General features: G+C 45.2%; 1 protein-coding gene across 2 annotated transcripts in view; it reads right to left on the reverse strand.

Annotated features, from left to right (window-relative positions):
• Nucleotides 1-25,000, reverse strand: part of LOC112233914 (collagen alpha-1(XXIV) chain-like) — a 260,500-nt gene that overhangs the window by 174,731 nt on the left and 60,769 nt on the right. For both annotated transcript variants that reach the window (XM_042322354.1, XM_042322355.1), the window contains exons 7-17: nt 23,852-23,905; nt 21,328-21,372; nt 20,550-20,603; nt 19,931-19,975; nt 14,638-14,691; nt 13,896-13,940; nt 12,897-12,950; nt 9,281-9,325; nt 2,967-3,020; nt 2,244-2,288; nt 326-379 (exon numbers count right to left, since the gene is read on the reverse strand). In XM_042322354.1, the coding sequence (XP_042178288.1) occupies nt 326-379; nt 2,244-2,288; nt 2,967-3,020; nt 9,281-9,325; nt 12,897-12,950; nt 13,896-13,940; nt 14,638-14,691; nt 19,931-19,975; nt 20,550-20,603; nt 21,328-21,372; nt 23,852-23,905 (549 nt within the window). The remainder of the gene's footprint in view (nt 1-325; nt 380-2,243; nt 2,289-2,966; nt 3,021-9,280; nt 9,326-12,896; nt 12,951-13,895; nt 13,941-14,637; nt 14,692-19,930; nt 19,976-20,549; nt 20,604-21,327; nt 21,373-23,851; nt 23,906-25,000) is intronic.

Genomic DNA, 25,000 nt, shown 5'->3' on the forward strand with positions numbered 1-25,000 from the left:
GTGTGTGTGTGTCTAACTGTCAGCAGAGCTGAGTTTTATCATCTCCATCTGTATGAGTATTGATCATCAACGTATAGTAGCTTCATATCCATATTGCATGTGCTGAACCCAACCCTAGCCTTCTATCGTTGCCTATACATCTGCTATGCATGTATGGTATGCTAAGAGTTGGCTACAGCACTGCATACAGTATGTGTTTGAAACTAGCATCACAGCCGTGTTGACTGAGTAAAGACCCTTATGATGCATCTGGAGAATGTCCTGTTCATGATAAAAACAAATCAATGAGTTATTCAGACTGATGGGAAATGTGTTGCGATCCTACCTTGTCACCTTGGTAACCCATCTCTCCCGGTTCACCCCTTAGTCCAGGTTCGCCCTGAATGTTACAGCGTCACAAGATATATAATACAACCACCCTGCTTACATCAGAGGACAGCGTTAACAACACAACCATACAATCACACTGAGGAGGACACACAGTTTCCCCACCCCTGTCCAGGGATTATGAGTGACATGTTTCTATCGAACCCATCCCATAGGAGATATATCACTCAATAGTTAAGCAGCATTCAAGACCAACAGTTTGATGGAGGAACTGTGTAATTGTTAGGAAAGTAAAACAAACTCAGACAGTTGTACTACAGAGCTGGAATGGGGAAACAATTAGCAAGGATTTACACATTTCTATTTCTCATAGTAACAGCTACTGTACATTGACTACTGGCATGTACATTAGCAGTCAAAAGTTTGGACACACCTACTCATTCAAGGGTTGTTCTTTATTTTTACTATTTTCTACATTGTAGAATAATAGTGTAGACATCAACACTATGAAATAACACATATGGAATCACATAGCACCCAAAAACGTGTTAAACAAATCTAAATATATTTTATATTTGAGATTCTTCAAAGTAGTCACCATTTGCCTTGATGACAGCTGTGCACACTCTTGGCATTCTCTAAACCAGTTTTACCTAGAATGATTTTCCAACAGACTTGAAGGAGTTCCCACATATGCTGAGCACTTGTTTGCTGTTTTTCCTTCACTCTGCGGTCCAATTCATCCCAAACCATCTCAATTTGGTTGAGGTCGGGTGATTGTGGAGGCCAGGTCATCTGATGCAGCACTCCATCACTCTCCTTATTGGTCAAATAGCCCTTACACAGCCTGGAGGTTGTCCCACTAAGCGCAAACCAGGTGGGATGGCGTGTCACTGCAGAATGCTTTGGTAGTCAGGCTGGTTAAGTGTGCCTTTAATTCTAAATAAATCACAGACAGTGTCACCAGCAAAGCACCCCCATACCATCACACCTCCTCCTCCATGCTTCACAGTTGGAATCACACATGCGGAGATCATCTGTTTACTTACTCTGCGTCTCACAAAGACACGGCGGTTAGAACCAAACATTTCAAATTTGGACTCATCGGTCGAAAGGACAGATTTTTACCAGTTTAATGTCCATTGCTCGTGTTTCTTGGCCCAAGCAAGTCTCTTCTTATTATTGGTATCCTTTAGTAGTGGTTTCTTTGCAGCAATTCAACCATGAAGGCCTGATTCGCTCAGTCTTCTCTGAAGACTTGATGTTAAGATGTGTCTGTTACTTAAACTCTGTGAAGCATTTATTTGGGCTGCAATTTATGAGGCTGGTAATTCTAATAAACTTATCCTCTACAGCACAGGTAATTCTGGGTCTTCCATTCATGTGGCGGTCCTCATAAATGCCAGTTTCATCATAGCGCTTGATGGTTTTTGCTGATCGGCTGATGTAATGAAAGGGATTTATAAATACATTTGATTGATTGATTGAAATGAAATGTATTCCAGGTGCTGATGTAAAAAGGGATTTATAAATACATTTGATTGATTGATTGAAATGAAATGTATTCCAGGTGACTACCTCATGAAGGTGGTTGAGAGAATGCCAAGAGTGTGCAAAGCTGTCATGAAGGCAGGCTGGCTACTTTGAAGAATCTCAAATCTCAAATATACTTAGATTTGTTCAACACATTTTTGTTTACTACATGATTCCATATGTGTTATTTCATAGTTTTCAAAGTAGGCGTGTCCAAACTTTTGACTGGTACTGTATGTGCATATCAAATCATCATTCCTCTGTTCAGCTACTCCCATCCTATCCCATCATCCTCCCCATGTCCTGGACACACACCCCACTCATACACACATTGGGCTAGGACATTCCCAGATACACTACAATAATATAAATATTTAGATCACCTTATCACCTTTCAATCCAGGCAGCCCCGCATTTCCCGCCAGGCCCTGTCAGAGAGAGAACAAGAGAGGAGGGACTCCTCAGTGGCAGCCATTTTGAAAAGAGGACAGACAGAGGAAGTTACAGGGGCCGATATAAGAAATGACTTACTGGAGAGGAGAGAATAAGAGGAGAGAAGAGAAGAGGAGAGGAAAGAGAAGGAGAGGATAGGAGAGGTGCAGGAGGGAGGAGAGGAGAGGAGAGGAGAGGAGAGGAGAGGAGAGGAGAGGAGAGGAGAGGAGAGGAGAGGGAGAGGAGAGGAGAGGAGAGGAGAGAGAGGAGAGGAGAGGAGAGGAGAGGAGAGGAGAGGAGAGGAGGAAGGAAGGAAAAGGAGAGAGAAAGAGAGGAGATGAGAGAGGAGGATAGGAGAGGAGAGAGAAGGAGAGGAGAGTACAGAGGAGGGGAGGATAGGAGAGGAGCGAGGAGAAGAGAAGAGATGAGGAGAGTATAGATGAGGATAGGAGAGGAGAGGGGAGGAGAGAGGAGTTGAGGAGAGGAGTGAGGAGGAGAGGAAAGGAGAGAGGAGAGGAGGAGAGGATAGAAGAGGAGAGGATAGAGGAGGAGAGGAGAGAGGAGGAGAGGAAAGGAGAGGAAGAGAGAGGACAGGGAAGGAGAGGAAAGGAGAGGAGAGAGGAGGAGAGAGAAGGAGAGGGGATGAGAGGGGAGAGAGGAGGGTCTGTAGTTACCATAGTTCCCACTATGCCAGTCAGTCCTCGCTGTCCCTCAGGCCCTGGGTCTCCCTGTAGAGAGAAGGAGCAGTAGGATAAGATACAATATACACAAATACAAACACAAACACACACACACACACACGAAGTATACCGTGTATATTATACATGCTCTGTTTTATGGGGACAGATTTTGAAGGACGTGTTTCAGAGCCAACACCTAGCTATGATGACTTCCAAGCTGTTCCTGTGCTGACACTAAAGCGTCCGTTTGGGGTTAGGCCGCCCATGTGAGCGGACGCAGGACAGGAACATCACATCTAATTAGCTGCGACACAGAGATGGTAGGAGTGACCGGACACTGTGCTGCTGAACAAGGAGTCTTCTATTGCAGGCAGGCAGTTAAAGAGACACCTACTGTACTGTATGTTCTTTAGCACTGCACGGTTCATGATTAATTATTATTATAATAATGGTTCTAATCATTGTAATTACATTGACTTTGTTACTTATGATGAGGAAGATTATGATTATGTTGTGTGCCCTCTCTCCCATTCGGCAGACTGATGCAGCAGGTTATCTGTGTAAGTGTAGCGTGGGACAGAGGGTCAGTTCTATAAGTGGTTCCATTTGTTCCATGTGAACCGGTGTGGGTCTGTTTCCCATTACTGTGCTTTGAGGGGACTGTCACCAGCACCCCCTCATCAGAGACAGCCTGTACACCTGAACAGAGACCTCCGCCTCCTGCTGCTTAACCTCTACAACAAATTCCATCAGCCGCTGTCCTGGAAACCATTTAGGGTTGTTCACATTGTAAAACATGAGGAGTACCTTGGTAAATCATGACTTGAATTTTTTATTTTACCTTTATTTAACCAGGCAGGTCAGTTATGAACATATTCTTATTTTCAATGACGGCCTGGGAACAGTGGGTTAACTGCCTGTTCAGGGGCAGAACGACAGATTTGTACCTTGTCAGCTCGGGGGGTTTGAACTCGCAAGCCTTCCGGTTATTAGTCCAACGCTCTAACCACTAGGCTACGCTGCCGCCCCGAATATGACGACTACGTAGAACATTTACTATAAGATCAGCCGAGGATCAATTAGTGAAAGCAGTTGTAAAACATGGAGTGGTTTGTTAAATCATCTGTTATATTTATGGAAACTACAGTTGCAGTTGTGCTTCTCCATTAAAAACATCTTTGTTCTCCAGTTATTTCACCAGACATAGTGTAGGCTGTCAGTAGTTTGTTTGAAATAACTATTTTTCCTTACAACTCATCTTATGGTCAGAGGCCACGTGAGAAATAGTTCCCCAGTTCTTGCACCAGCTGTGCATTCTCCCATCACAAGGATCATTAAACCATGACAATCAGTAAAGAATGATACACAATGGATGGCAGACCAAACCACACAAGACAACCAAGTCTGTCTGTCAAACACCAAGCAGACCTGATCCTCATGGCTGAACTTTAGAATCTAGCAGCATTCAGGCTCACTGCCACGAGTTTGTTTATAAAGAAGCTCTCCAGAATTAGGTCACAATGCTTCAAGTAAAAATCTATGAAAAAATATGCAGCAGCAAGAAGAGTTTTGGAACAGAGCACAGAACAGGAGGCATGAGGAAAGAATGGAGGCTAGACAGGGTCTGGCCTGCATGTCTGTCTCCTGTCTGTCTCCTGTCTGTCTCTCTCTCTGCCTCCTGCATAAGGTTGGGGTGAGGTTGAAGTGGGGGGGGTGGTGAGGTTAGAGAGATGGATATCAATCACATGAGGAGATGCCACCAATTTGTTTGAAATGTGAATTTAAAAGACTTCCTCCTAGGGCGGGGCGCAGACAGGGTGACATGAGGAATCGGTCACCACGGCCACACTAGCCGGGTTCCTCTCCCATTAATGATGGCTGGAGGATATGTGATTCCAAAACCAGCGTGACGGAAGTGTCCCACATTCATAGAGCTGAATTCATATTTGTCTCTGCAGTGGGACCTACTTTCTCTGAGGCAAAGTGTCTGATGTAACAGAGCCCAGTACTGACAACCATTACTGTAGGCACACTATGGTCATCATTTAAACAAACCACCTATAATGCTCTATAAGGCTTTATAGACCATTCGTAGATTATTTGAAAGCAGTGGAAGTCGGAAGTTTACATACACATTAGCCAAATACATTTAAACTCAGTTTTTCACAATTCCTGACATTTAATCTGAGTAAAAATTCCGTCTTAGGTCAGTTAGGATCACCACTTTATTTTAAGAATGTGAAACGTCAGAATAATAGTAGAGACAAAGATTTATTTCAGCATTTACTTCTTTCATCACATTCCCAGTGGGTCAGAAGTTTACGTACGCTCAATTAGTATATTGTAGCATTGCCTTTAAATTGTTTAACTTCGGTCAAACATTTTGGGTAGCCTTCCACAAGCTTCCCACAATAAGTTGGGTGAATTTTGGCCCATTCCTCCTGACAGAGCTGGTGTAACTGCGTCAGGTTTATAGGCCTCCTTGCTCGCACACGCTTTTTCAGTTCTGCCCACAAATTTTCTACGGGATTGAAGTCAGGGCTTTGTGATGGCCACTCCAATACCTTTACTTTGCTGTCCTTAAACCATTTTGCCACAACTTTGGAAGTATGCTTGGTGTCATTGTCCATTTGGAAGACCCATTTGCGACCAAGCTTTAACTTCCTGACTGATGTCTTAAGATGTTGCTTCAATATATCCACATAATTTTCCGTCCTCATAATGCCATCTATTTTGTGAAGTGCACCAGTCCCTCCAGCAGCAAAGCACCCCCACAACATGATGCTGCCACCCCCGTGCTTCATGGTTGGGAAGGTGTTCTTCGGCTTGCAAGCCTCCCCCTTTTCCCTCCAAACATAACGATGGTCATTATGGCCAAACAGTTCTATTTGTGTTTCATCAGACCAGATGACATTCTCCAAAAAGTACGATCTTTGTCCCCATGTGCAGTTGCAAACCATAGTCTGGCTTTTTTATGGCGGTTTTGGAGCAGTGGCTTCTTCCTTGCTGAGCGGCCTTTCAGGTTATGTCGATATAGGACTCATTTTACTGTGGATATAGATAATTTTGTACCTGTTTCCTCCAGCATCTTCACAAGGTTCTTTGCTGTTGTTCTGGGATTGATTTGCACTTTTCACACCAAAGTGCGTTCATCTCTAGGAGACAGAACGTGTCTCCTTCCTGAGCAGTATGAAGGCTGCGTGGACCCATGGTGTTTATACTTGCGTACTATTGTTTGTACAGATGAACGTGGTACCATCAGGCATTTGGAAATTGCTCCCAAGGATGAACCAGATTTGTGGAGGCACTGAGTTTGAAGGTAGGCCTTGAAATAAATCCACAGGTACACCTCCAATTGACTCACATGATGTCAATTAGCCTATCAGACACTTCTAAAGCCATGACATTATTTTCTGTAACTTTCCAAGCTGTTTAAAGGCACAGTCAACTTAGTGTATGTAAACGTCTGACCAACTGGAATTGTGATACAGTGAATTATAAGTGAAATAATCTGTCTGTAAACAATTGTTGGAAAAATGACTTGTGTCATGCACAAAGTAGATGTCCTAACCAACTTACCAAAACTATCATTTGTTAACAAGAAATTTGTGGAGTGGTTGAAAAATGAGTTTTAATGACTCCAACCTAAGTGTACGTAAACTTCAGACTTCAAATGTAGGCCTTATAAACCCTTAACGATGGCTACATTAGGCCTATGAAAGTAATGATCCATTCATCTGTCTGATTTCAGACAGGGAGACATTGTGGACTTTGAGCTTCCTAGTCTAGCGCTGTTATTCACAAGATCATCTTTGAGAGATATTTCATGTAAAGTACCTGCTCTTACAATAAAGTTGAACATCTCATTCCAATGTCATGGGCATTAATATGGAGTTGGTCCCCCCTTTGCTGCTATCACAGCCTCCATTCTTCTGGGAAGGCTTTCCACTAGATGTTGGAACATTGCTCAGGGGGCTTGAGTCCATTCACCCACAAGAGCATTAGTGAGGTCGGGCATTGGTGTTGGGTAAATAGGCTTCGAACAAAGTTGGCACAGAATCGTCTAGAATGTCATTGTATGCTATAGCAATACGATTTCCTTTCACTGGAATTATGGGGCCTTGCAAGAATCCATGAAAAACAGCCCAGACCATTATTCCTCCTCCACCAAACTTTACAGTTGGCACTATGCATTCGAGCAGATAGCGTTCTCCTGGCATCTGCCAAATCCAGATTTATCTGTCGGACTGCCAGATGGCGAAGCGTGATTCATTACTCCTGAGAATGCGTTTCCACTGCTCCAGAGTCCAATTGCCGCGAATTTTACACCACTACAGCCGACGCTTGCCATTGTGCATGGTGATCTAAGGCTTGTGTGTGGCTGTTTGGCCATGGAAACCCATTTCATGAAGCTTCCGACAAACAGTTATTGTGCGGTACGTGTACTTTACATGGACTACTGTGTCGGTATCCTACAAATGTAGCCTCCAATTTATGTCACAGCTGGATTAGAGCTGGCTGCTTTTCCCCAGCAGGCCTAACCTCCAGCAGCCTGACCTGACCATGTCCAGTCATGTCCTGTCCTGTCCAGAGAGAAGAGGTTGATTTGTAGGGATAGGTCAGAGCCATTCATCTGAGTCAAATCAGAAACCTGGAGGGCCGGGGGCCATGCTGCCTGGCGGGCATCTTGTAACAGTAGTCAAGTCAATTTACAGTTAAGTTACGGTGTAGAGGTTGAGTTACGGCCGGCTGCTGTAATTATAGCTGAGGAAACTCTCACTCTCTTTTTGTCTTTGTGCTCTCTCTCCCCCTCTCTCACTCAGACCAAGTTATGAGTCATTTTTAGTCTGTTCAATTATGATGTTGTTCAGGGTGAATTTATATTTGTGTTTCTGACATCTGGGTTTTTTCTGGAAAATCATGATTTTAGATTTTGAAATATAGTGCCAGGGCCCAATCATGGCAATATTTCTCTAGAATGTTAAGGTTCTGTTGAAGACCTTTTTTGGTCGGTGAAAGAAGAACCAAGTCATCAGCATATAGCAGATATTTTACCTCTGTGTTAAATAGTGTGAGTCCTGGGGCTGCAGAATGGTCCAACATGTCTGCTAATTCATTGATATAAATGTGGAAAAGGTTTGGACTCAAACTGCAGCCTTGTCTCACTCCTCGACATTGTGAAAATAATTATGTTCTTTGGTTTTAGATTTGTATTGCACACTTGTTTTCTGTGTACATACATTTAGTTAAATCAAACACCTTACCACCAGCCCGCTTTGGAGAATTTTGTAGAATAGCCCTTTGTACCAAAAAGAATCGAATGCTTTATTAAAGTCAATAAAGCAAGCAAAGATTTTGCCCAATTCTTTTGAGGGGCCATGTTAATTAATTTGTGTGTGTAAGGTGTATATATGGTCAGTAGTGCGATGGATGGGAAGAAAGCCAATTTGACATTTACTTCTCACATTTATTACAGAGATTCTCTCTCTCTCTCCCTCTCTCTCTCTTGCACTCTCTCCATTTTTGTCTCCCTCTCCCTTTTGCTCTTTCTCCCTCTCTCTCTCTCTCTCCCCCCCTCTCTCTCTCTCTCTCTCTCTCTCTCTCTCTCTCTCTCTCTCTCTTTCCCACTCCACATTTCTCTCTCTCCCTCTCTCTCTCTCTCTCTCTCTCTTGCTCTCTCTGTGTGCTCCCTTTCCCTCTCTCACTCCACCTCTCTCTCTCTCCTTTTGTCTCTGTGCTCCCTCTCCCTCTCTCTCACTCAGCCCAAGGCTTGACAGGCCTACAAGCTTTTGGCAGGTCATGGTGCAGCACTAAGCATTGCACAGTAGCAGGCAGGGTGAGGAATATATTGTTGCCATTCAGACCTCTGCTGGAGAATTTGCATGTTGCCTGAAAGCACTGGCACTAGCTAGATATTTCCATTTATTAAAGCAAGTCAGAGCAGATTCCCCATTCATCAAACATTTAACTCTCCCAGTATCCAAAACATCTCATCTACAGACAAATATGGGTTTAGCTTGATGTGTTTATAATAGACTGTATGAGAGAAGTACTGTAGAGAGTAATCAATAGCATCAGCCCTGCTACATCCCATCTTCCCTGAACTGCATCAAAATCAAACATACCAGAATGAATGAATGAGAAAATGAATGAATGTACACTACATTCAAAGTCAGTGGGAAGATCCTACTGTAGTCAACCTCTACAACACTAAACGCACAATGTCATAAAGCTAAAAACGTTGGATCTGGATAAAAACACAGATGAATTAAGACATGGTGTGTAATGTAATGTTGTGTGATACTCACCCTTAGGCCAGGAAAGCCCCCCATGCCAGCACCTCCAGCAAGCCCCTGGAAAAGAGCACAGGAACATCATGAGTACAGGGTAGAAATGCACACACACACACACACACACACACACACACACACACACACACACACACACACACACACACACACACACACACACACACACACACACACACACACACACACACACACACACACACAGGATAATAAAGCTTTTCTCCAAATGACTATATCATGCAGGCTGGCATACCCAGATACAGCTAACCATACTACACAACTCTCTTCTTTACTGCTTGTAAGTCTACATTAAACAATGCTTTTACAGTACTTTTACAGTGATTTTACAGTGCTTTTACAGGGGTTTTACAGTGTATTTACAGTGTAAAAGTTAAAGTTGATCATCTGCAGCATACATTTCCAGCTCAATACAGATATCCCCTCTAACTGCCGTTCTGAATTAACTCTGCCCGACACACTCAATACAGATATCCCCTCTAACTGCCGTTCTGAATTAACTCTGCCCGACACACTCAATACAGATATCCCCTCTAACTGCCGTTCTGAATTAACTCTGCCCGACACACTCAATACAGATATCCCCTCTAACTGCCGTTCTGAATTAACTCTGCCCGACACACTCAATACAGATATCCCCTCTAACTGCCGTTCTGAATTAACTCTGCCCGACACACTCAATACAGATATCCCCTCTAACTGCCGTTCTGAATTAACTCTGCCCGACACACTCAATACAGATATCCCCTCTAACTGCCGTTCTGAATTAACTCTGCCCGACACACTCAATACAGATATCCCCTCTAACAGATATTTTTCCTAGCCACCGTGCTTCTACACCTGCATTGCTTGATGTTTGGGGTTTTAGGCTGGGTTTCTGTACAGCACTTTGTGACATCAGCTGATGTAAGAAGGGCTTTATAAATACATTTGATTTGATTTGTTACAGACCGCTGGGCCTGGGCTGAGCTCATCCATCCAGAGCTATACAGTACATTTACAAGCACAAGCTAAGCTCAATTACCAATTGATCACTTTCACTCTTCACATGTGCAAACACTAATTACGTAAATTACGTAAATGTTCACTTTGTAATCAGACCTTTGGTATGGATCAAAAGGCCACAGGTGAGTACTCTGTGTTTTGAGAACAATGGAAGCAAACTTGGTAGAGGTAGAGGTATAGGTGGAGGTGGATGTAGTGGTGGAGGTAGAGTTAGAGGTGGAGGTATAGGTGGAGGTAGAGGTGGAGGTGGGGGTAGAGGTGGAGGTGGGGGTAGAGGTGGAGGTATAGGTAGAGGTGGGGTAGAGGTAGAGGTGGTGGTATAGGTGGTAGAGGTGGAGGTGGAGGTGGAGGTGGAGGTGGAGGTAGAGGTAGAGGTGGAGGTATAGGTATAGGTAGAGGTAGAGGTGCAGGTGGAGGTAGAGGTGGAGGTATAGGTAGAGGTGGAGGTATAAGTAGAGGTGGAGGTATAGGTAGAGGTGGAGGTGGAGATGAGGTAGAGGTGGAGGTAGAGGTGGAGGTAGAGGTGGAGGTATAGGTGGAGGTGGAGATGAGGTAGAGGTGGAGGTGGAGGTAGAGGTGGAGGTATAGGTAGAGGTGGACGTATAGATAGAGGTAGAGGTGGAGTTGGAGGTAGAGATGGAGGTAGAGATGGAGGTGGGGGTATAGGTAGAGGTAGAGATGGAGGTAGAGATGGAGGTGGAGGTATAGGTGGAGGTGAGGTTAGATGTGGAGGTGTAGGTAGAGGTGGAGATGAGGTAGAGTTGGAGGTGGAGGTAGAGATGGAGGTGGGGTAGTGGTGGAGGTGGAGGTGGGGGCAGAGGTGGAGGTAGAGGTGGAGGTGGGGGTAGAGGTGGAGGTAGAGATGGAGGTGGATGGGGAGGTGTAGGTAGAGGTAGTGGTTGGGTTAGAGGTGGAGCTATAGGTGGAGGTATCGATGGTGGTAGAGTGGAGGTGGGGTAGAGGTGGAGGAGGAGGTGGAGATTGAGGTGGGGGTAGAGGTGGAGGTGGAGGGAGGTAGAGGTGGGGGTAGAGGTGGAGGTGGGGGTATAGGTGGAGGTAGAGATGGATGTGGAGATGGGGGTAGGTAGAGGTGGAGGCGGGGTGGGGGTAGAGGTGGAGGTGGTGGTAGAGGTGGTGGAGGAAGACCAAGAACAAGGAGAGTAATCTCTGATGATATTCAGGCGACTATGAAAATAACACCTGTGATGTTGATGACAATCTATGGCCAGACCAAAACAACAGACATGACTGATTTAGTTTTCTCAATGGAGTATTTGTTTCTTGACTTATGATTTAGATTTGACAGTTTCTTTATCTATACAATTGATCTAAGATACAGTACAGTAGTACAAATTTGAATATTTTTCTTCCTTTGCATATGCAAAATATATTTACTGTATGTGTGCTTATTGTTTGATGTAATGAGGTATGTTGAAATATAAAACTATATAAATTGCATTTGTGTCCATGTCTTGTTTGAGTACACACAAACAATATACAGTATAACAACATCTTAACTTCACACTGAAATAGGTTCTGATTGTAGTGTTTTGAATACGTCACATTAGTGTTATCTCGGTTGTCACTTTTATTTTTATTTTTTATTTCACCTTTATTTAACCAGGTGGCCAGTTGAGAACAAGTCCTGATTTAAAACTGTGACCTGGCCAAGATAAAGCAAAGCAGTGCGACAAAAACAACACAGTTATACATGGGATAAACAATCATACAGCCAATAACACAATAGAAAAATCTGTATACAGTGTGTGCAAATGAAGTAAGGAGGAAAGGCAATACATAGGCCAATAGTGGCAAAGTAATTACAATTTACACTGGAGTGATATGTGCAGATGAGGATGTGCATGTAGAAATACTGGTGTGCAAAAGAGCAGAAAAACAAAACCAAATATGGGGATGAGGTAGGTAGTTGGTTGGTTGGATGGATGGGCTATTTACAGATGGGCTAAGTTAGATCCAAGCTTCCTTATTTTGCCCAAGTGAAGTGAGTTTGGAACAACTGAAAGTATGCATCTTAGAAATAATTTTCACATATGAACTTTATATGTCCGAACTCAGAATCAAATAGCGTTCCCAAAAATAACATGGTCACTGTGGTAGAATGTCTATTTTGATTGGTTATTTTCTGCATTTATCAAAGTCCCATCAGTAGCCTGATTTCAGGTGTGTCCATGTAAACAGGATTAAGGAATCATTTGGAAACATTTAAATAAATCTATTATATTAATCTGACTAATCATATTATTGTGTGCGTGTAAGCATACTCAATGACAGATCCAGAAACAGAGACAGTGCACAGAGTGTTCTAATCTAAACCATACAGAGGTTGTATAGAGTCATCCCTAGCATTTCTGAGGCCAAATGAGAACAACTCCTCTGTCTACAGCAGGATACACATTACATTTCTCAGCCCAGCCCAGTTCAGCCCAGCTCAGCAAAGCTAATCTATCAAAAGACATAGGGCATCTAAAGCAGGGCTGCACTAAATACTTCCTGTAGGGTCTGAGTTTTTACTAGAGATTGAACAACAAATTTGGCAACAGGTTAAGAGGAGGAGGAGGGATGTAGATCTTACCTGGTCACCATCAGGACCAGGAGAGCCCCTTTCACCAACACCCCCAACAACTCCCTGGACACAAAACAAAAGTTATTCATTACACAGTTTTGGCAGTTCAGTTATGAGTTTATGGTACTCTTTAGATATTCAAGCGCTCGTAGGTAATAATCTCTCTTCATTGTGGGCCTGTCAGGTGGAACAGTGTAAAGGATGCTGGCCCTCCCTGCCTGCCTACACAATGATCTTTATTGCATATTGTGGGATGTTCTGATGAGTCCTAACCCCCTGTTGCTAGGCTACCTACTTCCCTATGTAAGGCCTTTAGTTACTCTCTCTGTATCTTGCCAGGTCGCAATTGTAAATGAAAACTTGTTCTCAACTTGCCTACCTGGTTAAATAACGGTGAAATAAATAAAACATCTGAGACACTGTTTTCCTATGCCACCCTAACTGGCACTGAGAGAGAATCACTCAAATGCCGAACAAAATGCCAGGCTACGCATAAACTCCTGTTGTTGGCATCCTGTCCAGAGGTTGTTTTTATTTCACGAGTAATCTTTTATTTTTGTCTGTGTGTGATGTTTTAATTTAGTCACCGACTGTGTGCAGTGAATTTGCACATTAGTGGCGAACACTCACAGCATACAAATGATGTCGGGCTTCCTGTGTTGAGGGTAAAGTACTACTTCTTTAGGAGTACCTGATATACATGTTTAGGGGTTGTGTAACCCTTCTTTCCCATCGGTATTTCCCCCTCTCCTCACGCCTCCTCCTCTCCTCCCCTATTTTCTCGTTTTTTCTCCTCTCCCTTCCCATCCCCTTCTCTGTTAGGAGCTGTAGTGATTCAACCCCCTCCAGTTACCCCCCAGCCTTCCACCATCTTGATAGCAAATAACTTTTTCCACAATTTGGATCACATTTATTGACAGAGATGAATGTGGCATGTTCCCCTTTTACTTGTCCAGTAATATCTCTGGGTTCAAAGCTGTGTGGTGTGGGTGTAGTGGGATCCATTACCTGTCTTCCTTTGGGACCATTCTTCCCAACCGGACCAGGAATACCCTGGGAAAAAAAGGGAAAATGTAACTTAACTCTCAGGTGTGGAAAAGTGACTGCCATTTACTGAGTAATTGATATGAAAAGATTCTATCCTAAAGACCTCCCCCACAGAACAAATGAATGTATGTTCTTGATTGGACACTACTGCCAGGCTAAGAGAGCAAGCTGAGTATTAGGGGATCATAAACACTGGGGATCATAAACACTGGGGATCATAAACACTGTACTACAGCATTTAGAAAGAGCATATTTTCCACTCATACAACAATGTGGAAAATGTAGTTATTAGACATTTTATTGTCCTTATGGAAGAACTCCCAGAGGAGAGACCAATGTACATGGATCAACTGCTTTGTAAGTATCAGCAAACATTTGTATCTATAAATAAGTTACAATTAACAAGGCTAACCACACATTTTCCTGTTGCTTCAAAGCTCCAAAACAGATGAAATACAACATAAATTGCCTTTGGTTAGATCAGAGTTTTCCTATGTTCATGACCATCGACACTCTACATGAAGGTCCAAGAGGAGTATAACTGACATGGTGAGTTAACCAGTAGTCTTGGTTACATCCTAGACCTAATCCAAATAGACAGCATAATGGATCATTCCAGACAGACACTTAATTAGGTGCACATATGAATCAAGGTTGCCTAGTTAAATAAAGGTTAACTAAAAGATAAAAAGGTGATACTTACTCTCTCCCCTTCTAGCCCTGGTGGACCAGCTATACCAGGAGGACCAATGAAACCCTGAAACACAAACACACATTAGTTACAGCTGAACCCGTTTGAACATGTGTAACACTTAACCTGGAGGTATACTGCAAAGTCATGAGCATGTAAGACCTCTTAATAAAGTCTTATAATCATATCTAACATCTAAGGAAGATATCATTTGGACAGATTGTACAAATGTAAAGTCTTGCCTCCCAATCCCACTTCCCCAAAACACTTGTAAATATTGGACTTTAAATTGTGTTTATTCAGTTCTATTCAGGCATTTACTTTATGTTGGTATTCTTATCTTTATTATTTCTTATTGTTGTTGCATTGTGGAGAAGGAACCTCAAGTAAGCATTTTGTTGGATGGTGTATCCTGTACATATGACTAGTAAAAGCTGAAACCTGAAACATGTCTTTACTTTGTCTATTGATGGATTAGGACAGGGGGCGTTACTGAACTGTAGCATAGCTGTACTGAACTGAACATTCATCAGTCACCCACAGACAGTGGAAGTTTAACAGGAATGCTGATGAACCTACAGTACAGCACACACAGAGATAAATCACCATATATCTGATGGTACAGTACTTACAGATGTAGGATCTCAATTTGATCACCCTGTTGCCGGAGAACTTTCGTGCAAGGTTTAAAAAGGCTTCTGAAATTTGTAATATACACTATGAAATTTCAGACTTAATTTTCCCTTACTAAAATTGTATCAACCCCTATAAAAAATCTATATTAACTATATCCCCCCACACCAAAATTTACATTTCCAGTTTCTGCAGGATTATTTTCCTCATGTAGCAAACTGGCTCAAATTAAGATCCTACATATGTACAGTACCAGTCAAAAGTTTGGACACACCTACTCATTCAAGGGTTTTTCTTTATTTGTACTATTTTCTACATTGTAGAATAATAATGAAGACATCAAAATTTTGAAAGTAGCCACCCTTTGCCTTGATGACAGCTTTGCACCCTCTTGGCCTTCTCTCAACCAGATTCATGAGGTGGTCACCTGACATGCATTTCAATTAACAGGTGTGCCTGTTAATTTGTGGAATTTCTTTCCTTCTTAATGTGTTTGAGCCAATCAGTTGTGCTGTGACAAGGTAGGGGTGGTACACAGATGATAGCCCTATTTGGTAAAAGACCAAGTCCATATTGTGGCAAGAACAGCTCAAATAAGGAAAGAGAAACGACAGTCCATCATTACTTCAAGAGATGAAGGTCAGTCAATCTGTAAAATGTCAAGAACTTTGTACGTTTATTCAAGTGCAGTCGCTAAAACCATCAAGCACTATGATTTAACTGGCTCTCATGAGGACTGCCAGAGGAAAAGAAGACCCAGAGTTACCTCTGCTGCAGAGGATAAGTTCATTAGAGTTACCAGCCTCAGAAATTGCAGCCCAAACAAATGCTTCACAGAGTTCAAGTAACAGACACGTCATGCTTCATGGTGGGCACTATGCATGTGGAGATCATCCGTTCACCTACTCTGCATCTCACAAAGAGATGGCAAAGTTGATGAAGACCTGTATTATCTGCTCAGAGGAGACTGCGTGAATCAGATTTTTGGTTCCAACCGCCGTTTCTTTGTGAGACGCAGAGTAGCTGAACGGATGATCTCCGCATGTGTAGTTCCCACCATGAAGCATGGAGGAGGAGATGTGATGGTGTGGGGGTGCTTTGCTGGTGACACTGTCAGTGACTTATTTAGAATTCAAGCCACACTTAATCAGTATGGCTACTACAGCATTCTGCAGTGATACGCCAACCCATCTGGTTTGTGCTTAGTGGGGCAATCATTTGTTTTCAACAGGACCAAGACCCAACACACCTCCAGGTTGTGTAAGAGCTATTTGACCAAGAAGGAGAGTGATGAAGTGCTGCCTCAGATGACCTGGTCTCCACAATCACCCGACCTCAACCCAATTGAGATGGTTTGGAATTAGTTGGATTGCAGAGTTTAGGAAAAGCAGCCAACAACTGCTCAGTATATGTGGGAATTCCTTCAAGAATGTTGGAAAAGCATTCCAGGCAAAACTGGTTGAGAAAATGCCAAGAGTGTGCAAAGCTGTCATCAAGGCATAGGGTGGCTACTACAGAGTCTAGTCCAGTGTGGGGGACAGGAGATTTCTATAATAAGAGCAGACAGCAGTCTGGAATAGTGGCGGACGGGCAGCATATCTGCAATGTTTTGGTTTCTTCCTAACTAGAATCACATGTTCCTTCAGTCAGCAATAATACACCATGTACAGGAGACGACTAAATATCTCTCTGTCTCTGATCTCTCTCTCACTTCATATTCTCTTTTCATTCTTTCTGTCATTCTTTCTCTTTCATCTCCTCCTCTCTCTCTCGCTCTCTCTTTCATCTCCTCCTCTCTCTCTCGCTCTCTCTTTCATTTCCTCCTCTCTCTCTCTCTCTCTCTCTCTCTCTCTCGCTCTCTCTTTCATCTCCACCTCTCTCTCTCTCTCTCTCTCTGTCTCTGATCTCTCTCTTCCTTCATATTTTCTTTCCATTCTTTCTGTCTTTCTCTCTCTTCCATCTCCTCCTCTCTCTCTCTCTCTGTCTCACTCTCTCTCTGTCTCTCTCTCTTCCATCTCCTCCTCTCTCTCTCGCTCTCTCTTTCATCTCCTCCTCTCTCTCTTTCATCTCTCTCTCTCTCTCTGTCTCTCTTCCATCTCCTCCTCTCTCTCTCTTTCATCTACCCCCCCTCTCTCTCTCTCTCTCTCTCTCTCTCTCTCTCTCTGTCTCTCTCTTTCATCTACTCCCCCCCCCTCTCTCTCTCTTTCCACATTCTTCAGCCATGGCAATCTGCCAGAGATGTCCTGTATTCTTCCTAATAGGCTGTTGTCATTCTGTCTCTGATATGAACATATCATGTATGCATAACACAAAGGACAACCTGTGAGGGATACCCCTTACACTTCCCATACTTTAACAGAGCAAACCAAGTGTTTCCTTTTTAGTCCTCCACCTCTTCATACCCTCCTCCAAATCATTTTATCTATGCTCCACCCTCTCTCTCTTCTCTCCCTGACCCTCTCTTCTCTCCCTGACCATCTCTCTTCTCTCCCTGACCCTCTCTCTTCTCTCCCTGACCCTCTCTCTTCTCTCCCTGACCCTCTCTCTTCTCTCCCTGACCCTCTCTCTTTCTCTCCCTGACCCTCTCTTCTCTCCCTGACCATCTCTCTTCTCTCCCTGACCCTTCTCTCTCTCTTCTCTCCCTGACCCTCTCTTCTCTCCCTGACCTCTCTTCTCTCTTCTCTCTTCTCCCTGACCCTCTCTCTTCTCTCCCTGACCTCTCTCTTCTCTCCCTGACCCTCTCTTCTCTCCCTGACCATCTCTCTTCTCTCCCTGACCCTCTCTCTTCTCTCCCTGACCCCTCTCTCTTCTCTCCCTGACCCTCTCTCTTCTCTCCCTGACCCTCTCTCTTCTCTCCCTGACCCTCTCTCTTCTCTCCCTGACCCTCTCTTCTCTCCCTGACCCTCTCTTCTCTCCCTCTCTCTCTCTCTCCCTGACCCTCTCTCTTCTCTCCCTGACCCTCTCCTTCTCTCCCTGACCCTCTCTCTTCTCTCCCTGACCCTGTCTCTTCTCTCCCTGACCCTCTCTCTTCTCTCCCTGACCCTCTCTCTTCTCTCCCTGACCCTCCTGTCTTCTCTCCCTGACCCTCTCTCTTCTCTCCCTGACCCCTCTCTCTTCTCTCCCTGACCCTCTCTCTTCTCTCCCTGACCCTCTCTCTTCTCTCCCTGACCCTGTCTCTTCTCTCCCTGACCCTGTCTCTTCTCTCCCTGACCCTCTCTCTTCTCTCCCTGACCCTCTCTCTTCTCTCCCTGACCCTCTCTCTTCTCTCCCTGACCCTCTCTCTTCTCTCCCTGACCCTCTCTCTTCGCTCCCTGACCATCTCTCTTCTCTCCCTGACCCTTTCTCTTCGCTCCCTGACCATCTCTCTTCTCTCCCTGACCCTCTCTCTTCGCTCCCTGACCCTCTCTCTTCTCTACCTGACCCTCTCTCTTCGCTCCCTGACCATCTCTCTTCTCTCCCTGACCCTCTCTCTTCTCTCCCTGACCCTCTCTCTTCGCTCCCTGACCCTCTCTCTTCTCTCCCTGACTCTCTCTCTTCTCTCCCTGACCCTCTCTCTTCTCTCCCTGACCCTCTCTCTTCTCTCCCTGACCCTCGCTCTTCTCTCCCTGACCCTCTCTCTTCTCTCCCTGACTCTCTCTCTTCTCTCCCTGACCCTCTCTCTTTGCTCCCTGACCCTCTCTCTTCGCTCCCTGACCCTCTCTCTTCTCTCCCTGAGCCTCTCTCTTCGCTCCCTGACCCTCTCTTCTCTCCCTGACCCTCTCTCTTCGCTCCCTGACCCTCTCTCTTCTCTCCCTGACCCTCTCTCTTCGCTCCCTGACCCTCTCTCTTCTCTCCCTGACCCTCTCTCTTCTCTCCCTGACCCTCTCTCTTCTCTCCCTGACCCTCTCTCTTCTCTCCCTGACCCTCTCTCTTCGCTCCCTGACCCTCTCTCTTCTCTCCCTGACCCTCTCTCTTCTCTCCCTGACCCTCTCTCTTCGCTCCCTGACCCTCTCTCTTCTCTCCCTGACCCTCTCTCTTCTCTCCCTGACCCTCTCTCTTCTCTCCCTGACCCTCTCTCTTCGCTCCCTGACCCTCTCTCTTCTCTCCCTGACCCTCTCTCTTCTCTCCCTGACCCTCTCTCTTCGCTCCCTGACCCTCTCTCTTCTCTCCCTGACCCTCTCTCTTCGCTCCCTGACCCTCTCTCTTCTCTCCCTGACCCTCTCTCTTCTCTCCCTGACCCTCTCTCTCATCTCTTCCCTCCTCTATTCCCCCCCTCTGTTCTCGAGCAGAGAGAGAGCATGCCTGTGCTTCCTCCTGAAGAAAGAAATGGGAAGCTCTCGCAACAGAGCAGACAATATACTGAGCAAACACAGATCCCAGACCTGTCCCCGTTGAATTGTCTGCAGCGGGAGCCAGTACCTTGTTAACATAACACAGGACCTGGATCAGCTCAAGCTGCAGGCCTGACACTGTCTGATCCCTTCAGGAAATTAAGTATTCCCTCTAACAGAGCTGAGGCAGTGGAGGGAAGAGGGGAGAGGGGAGAGGGAAGAGGGGAGAGGGAAGAGGGGAGAGGGAAGAGGGAAGAGGGAAGAGGGAAGAGGGAAGAGGGAAGAGGGGAGAGGGGGAGAGGGGAGAGGGAAGAGGGGAGAGGGAAGAGGGGAGAGGGCAGGAAGTAGGGAGCTGTACTTACACGTACACCTTTAGGACCTAGGTTACCTTCTGGGCCAGCCAGACCCTGCAACAAAGGAGACCAGCATGAGAAGAGGGCATTGTCACACAAAACAGTGTAGAGAGAGACTGTCTGTTATACAGGACAATTCCCAGTATATTTCCACACATAAAACACATAAATTGGTATGTTTTACACAGATAAGAAATGAATAGTTTGATTGGATAGACTGATTGTCTTAGAAGTAAAAATAGACTAAGGAAACATGCTGGTCATAGCTTACTCTCAGCTACATTATAGATCCTTGTTAGCATTTCTGAGCATGGACTTTTAGTTCAAACATTCACTGTCTTACAGATACAAAACCTGTCTTCTATATAATCTTCAATTAATAAAAGAGGGAAATCAAAATTATTCAAGCTATTTTGCTAAATACTTCAAGCGAAAAGCATTAGTCAATTGTTGTTTCACTAGTCTAATTAAGAGACTGGGAATGTGTCACTACTGTAGTTTGGGGAGAGACAGGTGAACATGATATGCATTTCTGAGTACAGACATATGATAGTGCACAGTTAGAATTCTGGGTAATGTGGTCAAACCAAGAGGATGGATGGAGGAATCTGGAGAGTATTCACTGCACCTGCCTGCCAGGGTAACCTGCTGCCCCACTCACTCCTGGGAGTCCTGGTATGCCCTGTGGAAAAAAAGAGAGCCAAGAGAGAGAGAGAGAGAGAGAGAGAGAGAGAGAGAGGAGAGAGCAGTATGTAAGAAGAGAAACATTGGCCCTTGCCAACGCTGCCAGCTTAGTAATAAAACAGGCACTGTTCACCCTCACCCGCCACTCCACTGCACTCTTACCCACTATCCTCCAGCCGCCCTGTCTACTGACTCGGTGTACCCCTCTCCACACCCATCCCCCTCCCCTCCTCTGTGCTTCCAGGCGTCTGCCTCTGGTACTGTAACATAGTGGGCAGAGACCCAGAAAGACTGTGTGTACAGACAGACTGTAGCAGAACACTCTCTTCTCTTCTCTCTCTAACTCCTCCCCTTCCTGTTCCAGCCTGAACCCTGACCAATCCCCTCAGGGCACAGAGTGGCACCTGGTGCTGAAGTCATCGCAACACCTCACCAGATTTCAGCGTGCTGCCTGAGAGCACTCTGTTGGGATGTTATGTGTCGACTGGGGAAACATTTCTTCTTCACAGAGAAGGAAGGGACCTGACTATACATCTAATGAGCTGCCTGTGCCTCTCTGTGTGTGTGTGTGTGGATGTGTGTGGGTGTGGGTGTGTCATGCTCTAGCACCAAAGTTGGCCATACTGAGATCAGTGACCTGGCCTGTTCCTAACACTAAAAGGTGCGGGTTTAGGACATGTGGGTGACGACCCTCTCTGACCCAATGAACACTAACCACTCACCTGTTCCCCTGGCTGTCCTGATGGCCCTGGATAGCCCTTAGGACCCTGCAGGTAGAGACACAACACATTCATGATGACCAGAGACAAAGAGGACTGAAAAGAGAATGTCACCTGCTCTACATTAGGTATCCAGTATAGGAACCCTGACTGACTGAGTCATACAGACTGATATCTGGACACTTAAGATCTGGGTCAGTAAAGAGAGAGCAAGAGAGAGAGAGGGGGTGGGTAAAGAGAGTGATTGTACACCTGTGATGATTTAGTCTGTATGAGGCAGTATACATAGCCAGGTAGCTAAAGGTCAGTCTGTGGGCATTTCAGCCATACAATCATTCAGAGACAGGCGCCCAGTGTTGTCTAAGGATTCTGGAACATTCCAGAGCTTCCTTCCTCCTTCCCAGCACCCAGCAGTCTGATGTCCCTCTTGCAGTTAAAGGTCATGGTCTGGTGCCACCCCAGAGGTCAAGGGTGAAACGGTGTGGAGACTTACTTGTGACCTGGTCTGGGCATGGCAAGGCTTTTTCTGCTCCGGGTCAGCAGGTGTGTATGAACCCCTCTAAAACACTCAGAAGAGGTGAAGGTCGAGAGTCATTCATCCTCCGAAACGCGACCCTGCCAAGCCGCACTGCTCCTTGACACACTACTCACATAACCCGGAAGCCAGCCACACCAATGTGTCAGAACAAACACCGTACACCTGGTGACCGAAGTCAGCTTGCAGGTGCCCGGCCCGCCACAAGGAGTCGCCAAACCCTCCCCTATCCCGGACGACGCTGGGCCAATTGTGCACCGCCTTATGGGTCTCCTGGTCGTGGCAAGCTGTGATACTGCCCGGGATCAAACACGGATCTGTAGTGTGATGCAGTGCCTTAGACCGCTGCGCCACTCGACAGGCCCTTTATCACAAATCTGAGTAGTTACTTGGGGGGCAAGGTGATTTGTAGATCAGTGATTCTGAGGCCAGTACGGTGAATCTACAAATAGCTCATATTTGTTTGGGACAGGAGAGCAAAACATTTTTTACAGGCCTGCGTTCCACATAGCTCCTTTCTTCTCCTCCACAGTTTCCTAGGTTGTGACACGGTAACCTTAAGACTCAATTTTAAAAAACACTCAGAGGTAAAGGGCTACGGCCGAAGTCAGTCATTTCCTCTGAAAATACCTTCCCGGGGCACGGTTGATGTGCTGGGTATTAGGTTCAGCTAATGCAAACATTTGTCTGTCTCCTCCTGGGAGCCAAAGGTAAAGTCCAACTTCAGACAGATATGTGGAGAGTAGAACTAGGTTCCAATACTATTTGAAATACTTTTTGCGTTTGCTTTAGCCTGCCTGGTGTTTTCTATTGATTCCATGCAACAGGCAAGCTCAATCAAGCACAGCTAAAGTATTTGAACCGATAGTATTTGAACCCAGGTCTGAGGGATAGACAGAGTAAGACTAGGGGCAGTCACAGTCCACAGCCAGCTACAGTATGTGAAGGCCGATAAACGCTCTTAACTCTGAGACTAAACTGAATACATTTGAGAGAGCTTTGCTGTGTGTGCTGATGTATGAACTGAATTGGTTCCTTCCCTGCTTCCTCCTTCTCCTCACGCCATTTGCTCTTTTGAAGAGGCATCAGATAGTGTGCCTGTCATCGGGGCCATAAACTCCCTCAGACTGCCTTTCCTCTTAAAGATGACCCTTGGCCCTGGTGGTTCTCAGGTTCTGGCGGGGGAGCTCGGCTGCAGACAGGTCTTGTGGCGACGCCACCTCCCTATGCTGCCCGTGTGTGTGTATCTGTGAATGTGTGTGTGTCCAGCCCGACGGCGCGAGAGCAGGGTGGGCTGAAGGGGGGCTGTCTGAGAGACAGACGTTCTCTGTGGCTGGGTAACATTATCCTGATTCCTGACCACCGCTGGAAGCCTCTGCTTAAGGTGTGGGTAACACTTAGGAGGCTTATACAGTGGGAAAATCGTGTGTGAGGTGAGCAGAAATGGCTCAGATTCAGAACAGAAGCTCATGCAGTGAACTCAAACTGATAATCGGATAATCTCTTTGGATCAGGAGCGTTCTCATTATTCATGTCTTAAAGAGCCAATGGCACGCCACTTGCTTAGATCATTTGTTTCTGGCACAGCTAGCGGTTAAAGGCCCAGTGCATTCAAAATTCATATTGTAAAACAGCTGATGAAACTAACCCTATAAAAGTATTTTAAAAAATGTATTTGATCAGTGGTTTACTAATCAGCAGGTTTGAATGGGGCGGGAGTTTTGCCTTTCCATGGTGACATCACCATGCAGTAAATTGGTTAATAGACCAATAACAAAAAAAGTTCCAAACCTTTCTGCCAATAACAGATATTTTTCAGTTTTCCCGTCCCCACTCAGACCCCTTCCAGACAGTCCTAGCAAAATGATTGCATTTGAAATATTTTTTCTTCTAAAAAGCTAATTTTGCCCATTTTAATGCACAGCTATTACAGTAAGGTACCTCATTTTTTTTGCATAACGGTGTTATAACCGTTAACCATTGAACTCTTACCATTGGACCTGCAAACCCGTCTGGACCTAGAACACCTCGTGGACCTCTGTCGCCCTGGAAACAGAGGGAGGAAACCATGACAGCAACATTAGTTAGATCCCTCCTTCTTCCACCACAGTAGAAGAAAAAGTTCTTAGCAAGTCTCTTTTCATATGACAATATTCGCCAAGTAAAGAAATGTATTAAATATTAGATAAGGGTAAGAAGAGACTGAACAGGGAGTTGCAGCTGGCAAACATGCAAACAAGCAAAGGATGAGGATGGATAGAGTGCAGGTCAACAGAAACAGTTTCATACCATGTCATGTGCCTTCTCAGTCATGTTGACACTGGTCTACTACCAGGTCATGTGTCTTCTCAGTCATGTTGACACTGGCCTACTACCAGGTCATGTGCCTTCTCAGTCATGTTGACACTGGTCTACTACCAGGTCATGTGTCTTCTCAGTCATGTTGACACTGGCCTACTACCAGGTCATGTGTCTTCTCAGTCATGTTGACACTGGCCTACTACCAGGTCATGTGTCTTCTCAGTCATGTTGACACTGGCCTACTACCAGGTCATGTGTCTTCTCAGTCATGTTGACACTGGTCTACTACCAGGTCATGTGTCTTCTCAGTCATGTTGACACTGGTCTACTACCAGGTCATGTGTCTTCTCAGTCATGTTGACACTGGTCTACTACCAGGTCATGTGCCTTCTCAGTCATGTTGACACTGGCCTACTACCAGGTCATGTGTCTTCTCAGTCATGTTGACACTGGCCTACTACCAGGTCATGTGTCTTCTCAGTCATGTTGACACTGGCCTACTACCAGGTCATGTGTCTTCTCAGTCATGTTGACACTGGTCTACTACCAGGTCATGTGCCTTCTCAGTCATGTTGACACTGGTCTACTACCAGGTCATGTGCCTTCTCAGTCATGTTGACACTGGTCTACTACCAGGTCATGTGTCTTCTCAGTCATGTTGACACTGGTCTACTACCAGGTCATGTGCCTTCTCAGTCATGTTGACACTGGTCTACTACCAGGTCATGTGTCTTCTCAGTCATGTTGACACTGGTCTACTACCAGGTCATGTGCCTTCTCAGTCATGTTGACACTGGTCTACTACCAGGTCATGTGCCTTCTCAGTCATGTTGACACTGG

The sequence above is a fragment of the Oncorhynchus tshawytscha genome, linkage group LG05 (assembly GCF_018296145.1).
Source record: "Oncorhynchus tshawytscha isolate Ot180627B linkage group LG05, Otsh_v2.0, whole genome shotgun sequence".
In the NCBI taxonomy this organism is placed as follows: domain Eukaryota; kingdom Metazoa; phylum Chordata; class Actinopteri; order Salmoniformes; family Salmonidae; genus Oncorhynchus; species Oncorhynchus tshawytscha.